Source organism: Euleptes europaea, chromosome 7, assembly GCF_029931775.1.
Source record: "Euleptes europaea isolate rEulEur1 chromosome 7, rEulEur1.hap1, whole genome shotgun sequence".
NCBI classification, from domain to species: domain Eukaryota; kingdom Metazoa; phylum Chordata; class Lepidosauria; order Squamata; family Sphaerodactylidae; genus Euleptes; species Euleptes europaea.
Window position 1 is genome coordinate 67,523,223 of NC_079318.1, and position 15,107 is coordinate 67,538,329.

General features: G+C 42.0%; 2 protein-coding genes across 2 annotated transcripts in view; one reads left to right on the forward strand and one right to left on the reverse strand.

The window, feature by feature from the left end:
* The window catches only part of ASB3 (ankyrin repeat and SOCS box containing 3), a 44,241-nt gene that overhangs the window by 24,948 nt on the left and 4,186 nt on the right, over window positions 1-15,107 (reverse strand). The gene's annotated exons all lie outside the window — the stretch shown is intronic.
* Window positions 301-10,666, forward strand: CHAC2 (ChaC glutathione specific gamma-glutamylcyclotransferase 2). The gene is made up of 3 exons (XM_056853608.1): window positions 301-480; window positions 7,220-7,255; window positions 10,121-10,666. The coding sequence occupies exons 1-3, from the start codon at window positions 346-348 to the stop codon at window positions 10,508-10,510; spliced, it is 561 nt and encodes a 186-aa protein (XP_056709586.1). The 5' UTR covers window positions 301-345; the 3' UTR covers window positions 10,511-10,666.

A 15,107-nucleotide genomic window follows, 5' to 3' on the forward strand; every position in this document is an offset into this window, starting at 1 on the left:
CAACTTCTGCAACGCAGACGAAGGCAATGCCGCGCCTCTCCTGCTGCCTTCTCAACAGCCCATCAACGTAGAGATCCGACCGCCAGCCCTGCTGACCGCGTTGACACCCACAACTTCCGCAGCATCTTACGGCTGCCTTCCAAAGGGCCAGAGGCTCCGCCACCGAAAGGGACGCTGGGAGTTGTAGGATGTGGAAACCCGGCCCCGGAGGAGCGCCCACGTGCGAGAGGGCCGGCGGCGCACTACAAGCCCCAGGGTGCCTTGCGGAGCCGAGCCCGGGAGCACGCAGAGCCCCGGCCGCCCCGCTCCCGGCAGAGCGCCGCGGAGAGCGGCGGGGCGAGGACTATGTGGGTGTTTGGCTACGGCTCCCTCATCTGGAAGGTGGATTTCCCTTACCAGGACAAGATGGTCGGCTACATCACCGGCTACAGCAGGAGGTTCTGGCAAGGCAGCACCGACCACCGCGGAGTGCCGGGCAAGGTGAGCGGCGGCGGGCTCTGGCCACCGCGCCGGGCGGATCGGCAGCTTGCTGGGCTTTGGGGCGAAGGACCCGCTCCCACCAGCTGAGGGGTGGGGTTGGGTTGCAGGACAAAAGGTAAAAGGTGGGGGGCTGCCTGGCCAGCGGGAGCCGCACCCCGCACGCACATCTCCCCCTCGCACAGTCGCTCAACGCTGCCCAAGTGCTGGGCGCGCACGGCCCCGGGAGGCACAGGTATCCCCGCGGTCTGGGACACAGGGCAAGCAAGCGTTTCCATGCACGTAGAGAAAACCCCAGAATCCCCTACACGCGTCCCCACGATTGTTCTAGTCACGCACAGTGGGTCGCCGTGTTAGTCTGGCTGCAGTAGTAGAAAAGAGCAAGAGTCCAGGAGCACCTTACAGACTAACAACAATATTTTCTGGCAGGATAGGAGCTTTCGTGAGCCACAGCGAGCTGTGGCTCACGAAAGCTCATACCCTGCCAGAAAATATTGTTGTTAGTCTGTAAGGTGCTCCTGGACTCTTGCTCTTTTCTAGTAACGCAGTTAGTTTTTTTTCTCGCAGGCAAGCCATCCCCACCCACCCCAAACGTGGCAACCTGGCGCTTCCCTGCCTTCACGTGTTGCGGTTTCTCTTACCCAGAGAGTAAAAAAGCTTTATCTCCTCCTCCTCCCTCCAATAATCACGAATGCGGGTATCAAGGGAACAGCCGCTAAAAGATACCAGCGATGTTTTCAAGTCTAAAGCGGAGCGGGTGAAATTGAGCCTGCCTGCGATGCAGCTTCTTAAGGCAAAACGAGCCTACAGGAACAGCTGTAGAGTGTCTCAAGCTCCCCAGCTAGTTTTTCCTTGTGTGCCTTCTCTCAAAAGTCTTGGGTCATCTCTTATGAAGGCCCAGCCACCCTATTGTGGGCAGTAAAGCCAGGCACGGAGGCTGCTAATGAGAAGAACTTCAACTAGGTTAAAAAAACAACAACAACCTCATAGCCTTTACAGTTAAGCAAACTTTCTTTAAACCTTTTTTCCTCCTAAACTACAAGAAGATAATGGTGTTCAAGCCTGAAATATGCCCCACACTCAGTAGCACAAGTGTGGAAAGCTATCCTTTACAAAGACCAATGTTAGATATGCCTGTTCAGCATCTTTATAGAAGCTTCCTGTCCTGACTATATGTCGAGAAAAAAGGATAAGCCTGTGCAGTTTAAGTCTGGTTGTAAATTTTGGTCAGTTTCTGATGCGAGGCACCTGGCAGATTCACAGCCCAATCCCTAACCATGTTTACTCACGTCCCGCAGGGTCCAATGGGGATTTTTCCTGCTAAATATACTTGAATGGTATTGTTAGAAATAGCATTGCTTGTGTTTATATGTGGATTCTGAAGGCAGATTTATGCAATCAAAGGAATCTTGTGGGGGAAGTCACATGTTTGTTTCTTCAAAGTAAAAAAGCCGAATCTGTGGAATACTAGCCAGTAAGGGTACTGTCCAGCCTAGCCTTTTCTCCAAAACCATAGCTTTCTGGGTGCAGAGCTGAATTTGACTCGGAGGAATAATCTGTCATGAAATCCCCTACTAGCATACTGAAGTAGTTCAGGCACAGGAGTATAACATGATATGCTTAGTGCATAGTCTTTGTTCCATATTAAGGTACAAGCTCCTCCTCCCTGGCTGCCTCCCCAAACCCCCTGTGCAGTATATATCAGCACAAATGACCTGAACAGGTATTCTTTGCCTGGACTGAGGAATTTTGTTGGGAAACAGAATAAATCTATAGTTCTTGCCTCAGAAGCTCTCCCTCTCTCTCTCTTCAGGGCCCACAAAGTACATCCTGTTCTCTCACGTTCCCTTCCTTCTGCCTGGGCCAATATTGCTGTCTCAGTTTCAGTTAGTGTGTCTCATGATTTGAGACACCCTAAGTGAAATTAAGACAACAGCACTGTGGCACTGAGTTGCGATGCTTCCTGTGACTAAGCCTAAAAGACTCCGTTCATTGTGTATAACCTCTAAGTGCTACTTGTCCAAACAGGTGTGCTAAATTGTTTGTCTGTCAGCTGCTAACCAAAGAATCATGAACACAGTTACCAAAGTGTATTATATACCAATTGCATTTTCCCGCTTAGTGTGAACGTGATCCTGCTGGTAGTGAATTCTGTACATGTACATTACAGTTCGTGTGCCGAACCTATTCCTAATCACTGTTATTGGATAATCCTCAATTCTGGCAGGGAGAGAGATAACCTGCCTCTACTGTTGCTTCAATCTCTCTTTCCTTTTTCCTGGTCACCTTTTGGGTAAAGAAAAACAAAAAGCTAAGGCACCCCTCTTACAGTGCATTCCTAAGGAGAGTTACTCCAGTCTAAGCCCATTGGAATGAATGAGCTTTGACTGGAGTAACTCTCTTTAGGAATGCACTGTTAAAAACCAAAATTAAACAGTAGCACCTTAAATGCTAACATTTATTCCAGCCTAAGCGTTAAAACTTTCTCCTTAAGAAAAAAAATACCCCACTTCAATGAGAGGCTTAGATGCCTGATTTACGCACCTTTTCTCACAAACTTATAGGTTGCATTCTTTTTTTAAAAAAAATGCATATTTTTAAAAAAACTACCTGAATCAAAATAATAGACCTTACAGTACTTTGAAACCGTTTGTGCCTCACACTATGCAAGGGCTAGAGAGAGCTTATATAATTCTAAATAGCGTTTGTTGAGTGAAGGAAACAATGGAGTTCAGAAACATCCAGCAATCTGGGAGAATGGCACTGAGAGCAGGGCTGGGTTATTTACAGCCACATGTGCGGCAAATCAGTCAGTCATCAAAAGCTGACTGCCAACATACATGAAGCAAAACTTCGAAATAATTGGCATTCTTCTGTGAATGAAAGCATGCAATAATCCTGTTACCGTTTATTGCAGCCTTAATTCGGAGTACGAATGGGTTTACCGCACATGTATCAACTGTACCTCTCCAGCCTGTGGTCTTTAAAACAGATTTGTTCCAGGACTCACATAACATCATGGGCCAATCATGACGATGTAACATGAAGAAAACTACAGTAAACCACCAAATGTTTAATTGATATATTTTTAAACAAAGTGTCAGCTGTTTTAATTGGACTGAGCCAAATTTCAGTTGGAACTTGGATGATGCAGAGAAGGTTTCACTACCAGAGTTTTTTTACAGGACCAAAGATACAATAACTAAATAACAGGAAGCACTTATAGAGTATTTTTCAGAAAGTAGATCAGTTGTCCCATATTATTGTTGGAAGAATGAAGTGGGAGAAAAAGTGCCTGGTGTTACCTAAGGCCAGCCTAGTGAGTCTGTGGTGGAAAGGAGACAAACCAGAGTAAAAGAAGGAAAAAAGAGCAAGGCCTCTTCAAATGAACTCGGGAAATGGAGAGGCACATGTTCAAGTAGGTGCCCAGATCTTTAAAGGCAAGAACTCAGCAACAAATGTGTCTGAAACTCTTATGCAGTCTTTAATAATGCATGGTACGCAACAGCCACAGAAGCCTACAAAGCAGTTGCAGAATGTTGTAACAGCTAGTATACGGCTGGCATAAAAAAAAGACATTTTAACAGACTTTCTGAACAAAATTCTACCCAGCACTGTATCAACCTGTCTCATGCTTGACTGAGCCCCCTCTGAAGCTCAGCAAACCTAATTTTGCCCACTTCAGTTAATATCTTCACAACCATAAGAACTAGAAACTTGTTCTTTTTAAAGAGAAAAGAAAGTGATGCTCCTGGCAAGCTAGATTCTGAACTCAACACAGTTTCCACTTTTCCCCACAAGTACTAGGAGAGCTGGTGTGGTGGTTAAATAGTGTCGGACTAGGATCTGGAAGATCCAGGTTCAAATCCCCACTCGTGCCATGGAAGCTTGCTGGGTGACCTTGGGCCAGTTACACACACTCAGCCTAATTTACCTCTCAGGGTTGTTAAGAGGATAAAATGGAGGAGTGGAGGAGGTGCTTAAAACACCACATTTTAATGAAAAACCAGTATATTTTCATATTAAAAATAAAATTGGTATTCCATTTATTCAGAAATACTGATTGCATTCACCCCACTTTGTAAACATGGAAAAGCATCACATTAGACAGTAGGATAATCTGAAAATGCTTAAATGCACAGAGGAAATACATCTATTCACAAACTCCACAAAACCTCAAATTGTTTTACACAGTATGGTCTCTCTTTATTAAAGAATGATGAACTAGATGAACATATAAGACATGATATGTAAAGTGATACAGAAAATGGAATTGCAAAAGTAGAAAATGATGCTATATCGTCATCATCAATATAGCTAATTCTCAACATGGCCCCACCTATGGATACTTAAATCCTGAGATTAGGACCATGAACAAATCAGACAAGGAGAATGACATCAGCTGCTTTGGGTCCCCACTAGGGTGAAAGGCAGTGTATAAATGAATTAAATAATAAAGCTGAAAGTTAGGGGGGCAGGGAAGGCTGGTGGGAGAGAAGGAAGCAGAGAAAGGGGGAAAGATATGGGGGCTGCCAGGAGGAGGAAATACTGTGGGAAGGTAGATACAGGGGAAAATAACACATTCCCCCCAAGTCCTTGTGGGTTCCCCCTATGTAAATATATATAAATGGTACATACAATAAAAGGGCACAAGGGGTAATGATGCCACACGGGTGCATTTCTACATTATGTTTGAAGAGAGAAGTCCCTAATATTAGATGCCGAACCTGAAGGAAGAGTGGTCACAGACTACCATTATTTTACATACATTGCTCTTCAGTGTTAAATCAGGTTCTTGATTATTACCAGTAAAAGAAATGTAACAAGGAAATGTTGGTCTAAAAGGATACTTTAGATGGCCATCAGACCATATGCAAGGGACTCCAATCAAAACTTGACTTAAGAACAGAAGCGTGAACAATCCAGAAACATGTTCAATGAGATATGGTTTGTTTGTACTTTTCCAAAGGAACAGAGAAGTGGCCCTAATATTATTCCTGATGAAAATAGAAATTCTATCAACTATAGAGTAATTTAAAAATCACAAATTGTTGAGCAGGAGAGAAATGTAGAATATTCTATATAGCTACACCTGTTAAATTTCTAAAAATTGTGAAGCCACAAGAAAAAGAAAAAATTTCTGTTTGTGTTTTGGAAAAAATGTAGGGGAAAATACTTAACATTTCTATCAAAACTAAACTTCCATTACTGATTTACGAACTTAACATGCATCATTTATAATTTAGTGTATAAAATTGAACTATTTGGCAAATTTATGGAACTTAATGGTACAAATGCCTTGATTTTCTGTAAAAAAAACTGCAAATATACCCAATACTTGAGAGCCAGTAGCATTCTGCTGCACTCAGTTACCATAGCACATGTACCTTTATTTTTGCCATCTGAGAGGGAGGCATTTCACTCATTCCAAAATTTCATACGCGTTTTTTTAAGTGCTCTGCCAAATTGCCCAGTTTTCCTGTTGGAACAATTGGGGGGGGGGACTTTTTAATGCTATACATTTTGAGTGAGGATAACCTGTCTTAAGAAACATTTCACTCATTTCAAAAGAGAAAATATTTTGCAGGAGGTTTTTTCAGTGCTCCCTATGGTTTTCCAAGTTTTCTACTGGAAAAATTGAAATTTCAGTTCGAAAAAACCCTGCCTTCACATCTCTATACACTACTAAAAAATTACTTAAAAACCTGACATGAGCTGGAAATACGTGAAACATTTTTGCGAACTCAGAAGATCATTACCTGCCTAATCTACAAACCCACTGATTTTTAGGGGAGACCAAAAGTAAAAAACATGTGATCTGTCGCTGGGGAAACCAGGTGACTAAATTCTGCCCATCTCCCCTTATACTCGTTCCCCTTAACCATGATTCATAGTTAGGCTTTGACTATTAACATTAGTCTAGGACAAGGGCGTAGGAGCCCCGTGGCGCAGAGTATTAAGCTGCAGTACTGCAGTCAAAAGCTCTGCTCACGACCTGAGTTCGATCCCGATGGAAGTCGGTTTCCGGTAGCCGGCTCAAGGTTGACTCAGCCTTCCATCCTTCCGAGGTCGGTAAAATGAGGACCCAGCTTGCTGGGGGTAAAGGGAAGATGACTGGGGAAGGCACTGGCAAACCACCCCGCAAACAAAGTCTGCCTTGGAAATGTCGGGATGTGACGTCACCCCATGGGTCAGGAATGACCCGGTGCTTGCACAGGGGACCTTTACCTTTAGGACAAGGGCACTCCTAAACCACAGTTTGCAAAACTACTGTCAGCCCTGCTTAGAATGTCCAGCAGGGGCATAAGAGAGATGGGAATGTGCAGTTCCACAACTCTCACACCATAGCTACACTACAATTAGCATTTTGGTAGCTTTATTTGGTAGCTATACAAGCAAACTGCAATTTTCTGGCCACTGTTACATAACTACATTTTAGAATGAGGTAATAACCATTTGGTGAAGTCATACAGTTACCAAGCTTGTCACAATTCTGTTGTCCTTTAGGCCAATTGTGTGACTTCTCCCAGGGCTAAAAGTGAATTTTATATCTCTGCTCCTATCCCTCTGAATCTTGATCAAATGTTACATTTCCTCACACAGCAAACTATACTGTAATAGGCAAAGGTCCCGTATTCCCCATGGATTGAGCCTGTTTATATGAGTTGTTTGTCTTTGCCACTGACTTGACAAAAAGCCATTTCCTCCCCCTAAAATAGTGATATCTTTTTTTTAATTTCAGCCTGGGAGAGTTGTGACACTCATTGAAGATCCAGAGGTACAGTAGTTGTCTTTCATATATACATTGCCTTGGAGCATATTTGATAATCCTCCTCTTTCTGACTGTATGCCCTCCCCATGCTGCATAGCATCTTGCCCACAAGGGTCCTCAGCATCAGTGTGGGAAAACTGCTACAAGCAGATGGGGAAAGTTGGTCTCCCCAAGCTCCTTTGGTTCTTCCCCGGGAAAGTTGCAGTCACAACATGTCCTGCTCCTCTCATTAGTTTTGAAAAATGAAATTTATTTTTAAAAACAAAGAAAACACTCTCAATTTGTAACAAGCAAATAAAACCATCCTACTCACTAGTGAGGCCGTCAGAGGAGGGGGGGAACGCCAGGGCAAGGCTAATCAAAGAAAACCTACCCCACCAATCAAGGTCGAACACTCAATCACTCTCTAGAAAGCAACTTTAAGTCTTAAAGGCAGACGCATGTTACTTCCATACAACCTGGCTGCCCCCATCACATCAACTCTGGCGTTTAGCTGCTAGCCTATACCAACTCTCTCTCATGTTTTCCATGTAAATAAGATGTCCACATACACCACTTTATTGCCGAACATGGCAAGTGCATACCTAAGTGCCGTCAGCTGCTCAATCCTGTGCTCTAGCTTCAGGAGTGCAAACCTGGAAGCTGACAGTTACGTTCTCCAATCAAACCTGAGCTCATAGGCTGGTCTTTAGCCAATCCTTATTTCTTAGTTTCCGCCTCCTCCCCTCGCCTCTGCAGTATGAGGATACATACAGTGGGTGACTGAGCCTCTCGTTATATGTGCACTCCGAACATTTAAAAATGTTATGCATGCTAAATAGTATCACTATTTTTTATCCCGCAATTCAGTCATTATCCTCTTCTTAGCTAATTTAGAACCTCAGTTAATATGGAAGGTGTTGCATAACACTCATCTTGCTCTTCTCTGGCCCTCTTCCAGTTTCGCTGATACCACTGGCTTCATTTGTAATCCTTAAGTGCAACGTGGCACATAAAGGTCCTGGTGTTTTCAGGATTTATTTGGTCAAGGCAAACTACTTGAAACAATAGTTGGATTCCCCCCCCCCCCCAGAAATGCTAACAGCAAGCAGAGATGAATTTAATAGCAGCCATAGACTTCAGCCACCTTTGTAGTTGACAAAACAAGCAAGCAAAATGCAGCGCGGTGTCTGTCATTGTGACTTTTCTGTACCTTTCTGGTAAGTGTTTTTCACATTACTGTGCAGTTAGACCCCATTATGCTAACCAACAGATGCTTCTATAAGCACAGAATGGTTTGCCTTGTTTTTTTCCTACTGTAGTTGTAAAAACCAAAATCCAAATCAAGGAAAATAATCTGTATTCCATAATAATTTTCACCTATTTGTATAGTATAAGCTCAGAGTGGGGTAAAATAGCAACTATTAATTGGTATGTTTTTTTTATTTTGAGATTACCATGCCACTTCAGCTTGGTCTGCACCATGCAGGTGGTGGATTACGTTTTGAAATGCTTCCCTATATGTGAAAACCTCCCTGCAAATGGAAAACCAGCACAGCAAGCACAAAGGGGTAGAATCTTTCTATTTGCTGCGTGCATGGAGATTTTTAATGCAGCAAAACATTCAAAGCCGGAATCTACCACCTGAGGTGTGCAGTATATTCTATCATCTTGGGTCTCTGCTACCTCATTGTCCTGCATGGGTGAACCAGCTCTAGAAGCCAGTGTGTTCAGTAGTAAAATTCCCCTTGTAACCACAATATGTGCGCAAAATTAAATACGGACATGCTAAGCTTAAGCAGGGTAAGAGCTGATCAAATAGGAAATGTGGATTTTCTTACAACTTGTTTAATAAATATTTGATAGCACTGCATAAGATAAACATAGCATTATAAGCTAACTTTTACATGCAAGCATGTTTTAAGCCAGAGCCACATACTATGAGGCAGACAGCTATCTATTCAATTCTGTTTGTATCCCATTCTGCCTCCAAACTAAGTGCAGAGTAAAATCTCGTTTTATCCTCACAACAACCCTGCAAGGTAGGTTGGGCTGAGAGTTACTAGCCCACTGTCACCCCATCTGCTACCTGGATAGGTAGGGATTTGAAACCAGGTTTCTCCAGTCCTAATCCAAAATTCTATCCACTATATCACACTAGTTTTCATAAGACAAGCAAATCCCTGTATTCCTGGTTACATTACTGGGGGAGGACAGTGTTCACAGAGAAGCTTTGGCTTGATCCTATGCTTTGCTTCCGCAGGTATAGCACTGTTCTCTGCTGTGAGACATGCTTGTCCAGCGCTAGGCACTTGTGCCCATGCGAGACCAGTGACTTTCAATGAGCCAAAAGCCCCTAGTGCCATCCAACTTCACTCCACAGCACAGGCTCCACAATAGACAATGAGCTGTGGAAACAAGGCATGGGATTCTGAAGGGGAAAGCTGTAGCCCTTCCTTTTCCTACCACTGTTCTCCCCACAATCCTTCCTTCCCCGATATCTCTTCCCCCGCCTCCTATTCTTCTTCCAGTTGGGCTCCAAGATCAGCAATAAGCCTGACCAGGAGGAAAACAGTCTGAATTGAAGGGGGGAGATTCAGGGTTCACCCCTGCATCTTTACCATTTTCCACCTGCAAATCCCCCTCCACACACACACAGCATTATCCATGAAATGCAGATTTGGGAGCATACATTTGCAGAAGCATCATAGTATCCCAATACGCTTATTTCTTATCCATTAAGGAGAATTGCTTGCATGTATCATTGCAGAAAAGAGAAAAATGCCATATTTAGAATAAGCTTCCCTACACACCTTTGAAGGTGTCCACTAGCATTTTTCCCATTTTAAAAACATGGGCGCATTTAACTTTTCTGGTTGCATTCTTCGACAGGGCTGTGTATGGGGTGTGGCATACAAACTGCCATTCGGACAAGAAGGTGAAGTAAAAGCGTATCTTGACTTCCGAGAGAAAGGTGGCTACAGGACTACAACCGTCAGTTTCTATCCAAAAGATCCCTCCGTGGAACCGTTTGATGTGCTGCTATATATCGGAACCTGTGAAAACCCTAACTACCTCGGACCAGCCCCTCTAGAAGAGATTGCCAAACAGATTTTTAATGCAGTTGGCCCCAGTGGAAGGAACACTGAATACCTGTTTGAACTTTGCAATTCCCTCAGGGATCTTGTGCCAGAAGATGTAGATGAACACCTTTTTACTTTAGAGAAACTAGTAAAGAAACTTTTGGAACAGGAACAAACCCAAGGTCTTAACTGCATATAAAAATCACTTTGTGGTTTCAAATACTCTCTTCATCATCAGAGTAACATTTTCATTGACTTCAGGCATAGGACTTGGCGATGTTCCACCTGGACCTTAGGATATCCATTTCCATGTTTCATTCAGGGTACTGTTGTTACTGGTCAGTAGAAAATTATGTTTAAAACTATGTTTTCAGTTTACTGGGGGGGAGTTTTGAATTTTGATATATTTTAAAAATGCTTTTTTTCTCCCTTTCTCAATTATGAAGAAATGATTTAGGCCTTTAAGTGTGAGGGAAAACCTTCTTGATTTTAAGTTATTTAGATCTTTATTATTTTTTTAATGTAGCCTGGGACGAAATCCTGCACTCAGACAGACTGTGTCAACAGACCACAATCCTCAAAGCACACTTATTCAAGAGCAAAACCAGTGGGGCCAGTTTATACTGCCTTGTGGATTATAACACTATGCAGCTCTGTGAATACTAACTCAGGAGTAAGTTTCCTTGAGTAAAACAAGACTTGCTTCTGAGTAAACATGCATAAGATTGGGAATGAGTTGCCTTGCACTACAATTCTCAATTTACACTTACTCAAGAGTTGTCCCAATAGGGCCAGTCTATAGCGGCTTGCAGGTTAGAGCACTGTGGCAGTTATACCTATGCAAGGACCAAGGTCCTTCATACAGTTACTTTACAAATATTTTAGTAAGTGCACATTATCTTATAGGATATTTATCACTGAGTTCAACTATGGACTCAATGGTTCTATCATTTATATATAAACTATTTGCCATTTGATTAAAAATGAGCAAATAGTTACATGTGAAAGAAATGGTGTTTTCATTTTAAGATGCTCGTAGTGTCAAGATCTTTGGAAACTGAGTAACTTATACTTACGGGTGCCTTATTTATTTAAATCACAAGACTTTTTTAAAAGTTGGAGGTAAGTGGGGATATGACTTGAATCTATAATAGAAGGAATGTTCAGAAACTCCCATCCTTAATCATTAGGCATAAGATCCTTGGAAATATTTAAATGTGCTGACAAAAGACAACCAGTTTTTAAATCTACCTTGGAGCAATTTCAGTGACTTGAGCTCTGGAAATTAAAACGAATCCTCAAAACTCTGTATTCATTCAGTAGCGCTGGGGTGAGTGCCTAATTACTCCATGTGCCAGAGTAATTCCAGTACACAGGTCACACTGCTGATCTCTTATCCATACTTGAGAAATTGGAAGCAAGATGTGGGCACTCATGGTCTCTCCTTGGCATGAATTTCTACCACCCTTTCTTCGTTGGCTTTAACTACGGTTTATTTATGTATCAATGCTAACTACAGTTAAGTAATGTGGGCACTCATGGTCTCTCCTTGGCATGAATTCCTACCACCCTTTCTTTGTTGGCTTTAACTACGGTTTATGTATGTATCAATGCTAACTACGGTTATTAACAGTGTGATCCTCTGCAGTTACTCCTGTCTATATCCATTGATTTCAAAGGGTTTAGACTAGAGTTACTCTATATGGGATTGCTCTCTAAGTGTGGGAACCCTGGGTAGTGTTCATTCAGGTATAATGGTTTGGTTAAAAATGAGCAGCTAAGGAAATAAGGAATGTGTGCCAGAGTAGAGAGGAGGAAATGTATGAGCTTGCAGCCAGCACCTGATCTCTTAACAGTGGATAAGAGTTCAACAGCACGAGGAATGCTTCAGGCCAATGATGTCTATGAGAACACAATATAGTCAACTTGTTAATGATTGATGCTTGAATGGCTCATCTAAAATAAAACTTACTTGATAGTAATACCTATTTCACCAGCACTACCCTTTAAATGACCTGTTTAATTTGGGGGGAGCATAGCTTTGTGGTAGAGCACCTGCTTGGCTTGCAGAAGGTCCCAGGTTCAATCACCACTATCTCCAGCTAAAAGGATTGGGTAATAGGTAGTGTGAAAGACCTGAGAACCTGGAGAGCCGCTGCCAGTCAAAATAGACAGTACTGACCTTGATGGACCAATGGTCTGATTCAGTATAAGGCAGCTTCATGTGTTAGTTCTGCGTATCCAAATGTGCCCCAGAATTTTGTTTTATTTTGAAGAGATCCTCATCTACTCCCATGTTGCAGGGCAAAATACTTTTGAAACTGTGGGGAGTTGGCAAAGCAGTTTATGGTATGTTATGGGAAGCTCTGAGCTTAAAAGTTAAAACTCCCGCAAGGTGAGCCTAAAGTAGCTCTTTAGATCCAGACCACTATATTAGAATGGAGGTGTGGGTCACAAGACTTAACCTCAGTAATCATGAACTTCTGAAAATTCCATTCACCTTCCTTTGCTTGCACAATTTCGAACAAAACTGATGGAGTCTGTGTTAACTTCTCTGGAGGTAGACTAGGGCCTCATTCTTGCAATAGACTAGCATAAGGAGTTTCCGTCCCAACTGAATTTCCTCGCTTCTTAGTTTAAGTTATTTTCTTTAAGCCTTCAACAAAGCATATTTTTGTATTTTAATATATAAAAAGGGTTTTTTCCAAATGTCAAGCACTTTCATATTCTTATCAGAAATTTCTCTGTATATGTCCTGTTCACAATGAAGCATGATTTAACATCAGTAACAGCACAATCATTATTTATGTTGCGTCCATAAACCAACTCTCTTTATGTCAGTTACTTGTAAAAGCTCCATCACATTGCTCTCTTTCTTTCTCTCTCTCTTTTTTGGGGGAGGGATACAGTTCACTGTATTCAGTAAACTGAGAAAACTGTTTTGGGGGAGGATCATATACTAGACCTTATTTAAAATGTTAAGGTCCCACAAAAGATACTTAAGAACTGTAAACAGTTTTCTGAGTTACCTGGAAAATGTAGTTACAAGTGAGGGAATGGCTGAGTGGAGAATTATAAACAGTAATAATGTTTATATAATATCATTTATATAAGATCATATAGATTAACCTTTACCAAAGAACACTAAAGTCCTGCACTGTTAAAATCAATGGAGATGGTTACTATTGAGTTCTCTAAATCTAGGGTTTTACCGATTCACTTTCATTGGCCAGAAACCAGTTCAACTAGATATGCAAAGGAATTTTTATTTGTGCTGGGCAGACAACAGCTCCCCCTGTTGAACTGCAAACAACTTTAGATAATGAGGAAGATGTAAGATTAATAAGATTCTTGCTACTTAAGACAAAGGAGGTCAACCCCTCAAAAATCCCATTCAGCATCCTCAAAAAATAGATTGGTGGCTTCCAGCCACAAACGCCAAAGAGTGCTCTCTCTCCACATATTTAAATATAAAAGGCTGAAAAGGGTAAGGATACCACACTCAAGCACTCTCTGTGTTCAAAGCGAGCAGTCCCAAATAGTAAGATGCTGGATCTGGAAGAAGGGCAGTGATGGGATGTTGTTCCAGCATAATTGTTCCAATTTATAAAGCTGGAGATAAGGATAACCCTAAGAATTTTCAACCTACTGATGGGATGTACTGTTACTTTACATATATTGCTCTTCGATATTAAATTAAGTTTTTGATTGTTAACCAGCAACAAAAATGTAAGTCAATGCTGTTCTGAAAGGATGCTTTAAACCCATATGGGATTCGATTTCAGATCCATTCTGCTACCGATGGTACCTCTCTGAGGCTTTTTCCCCAAGGGACGGTGCTGCCATAAGCAGAACAAATCCATGGAGTCCAACCTATCTATTTTAAAATAAGCCTTAGTAAGTAATCATCATTTGAGTATCCCATCTCTGCTTTTCTACAGAAAACCCTCTTCCCCAAAAACTTGTTGTCTGTCATGAAGGTGAGAAAAAGTGAGAGCTCAGTTATATCTCAATTGCTTGGAGATAGTCCTTGGGAAAATCACAAGGGCCAGAGTAGTGAATTTCTTTCTGTGCTGGGTAAGCTAATTGTAGGGATATTCCGAATACTGTTGATTCTATGCATTTTTCCAAATTCAAACACTGCAATAAAAACTGTTGTAATACATTCCATTATGTGAATATAATTTCAGTACAATAAAAGGCACCCCATTTATTCAACAGCACTGGAAAATATGTTTAACTCTAGCTTTTTAAAGGCTAAAATTCATACCGCCAAAAAGTACATTTTAACAGCATCTATGAAGTCAAAAGGCTGGGATAAGACAGAAAAATATGGAAGAGTTCTCCTTCAATCCCAAATTCTGCTACATCTAGCACTAACCTTTGTTAAAAGAGCATCAACTTTATTGAGCTTATTTGGGGTGCTGCTTCACACATACCCATCATGATGCCTCAGGCAAGTTCTCTAAAAAGGCAGCTTGTTCGTGTCATGATTCAGATAAGTTAGCTTGTCCTGTGTAACTAAATTTAGGGGATCCTGAGGCTTGTTTGTCTCCTTGCATTCCACTTTCACGGCAAACCATTCTTCAACCATGGGCCTGACCTACAGTGGTTTGGGATTCTGCTTTAGAGGGACGACAGCAAACTTTAGCTTGATGTGGATGTAACAAGTTATGGTTAGGGTTGAGGACAGCCGGATTGTTTTAGGGCCATGGATTACCAGCAGATTTGTTTCAGCTGAACATAATGCTCTCTGGGGGGTATATTGTGAGAGATGGTTCAGCAATTACAATGGT

Bases quoted from the DNA above. Each gene is read 5' to 3' on its own strand.
- CHAC2 (XM_056853608.1), top strand. From the start codon at position 346: ATGTGGGTGTTTGGCTACGGCTCCCTCATCTGGAAGGTGGATTTCCCT. The intron at 481-7,219 runs GTGAGCGGCGGC...TTTTAATTTCAG, and splicing joins ACCGCGGAGTGCCGGGCAAG to CCTGGGAGAGTTGTGACACT. The intron at 7,256-10,120 runs GTACAGTAGTTG...ATTCTTCGACAG, and splicing joins CACTCATTGAAGATCCAGAG to GGCTGTGTATGGGGTGTGGC.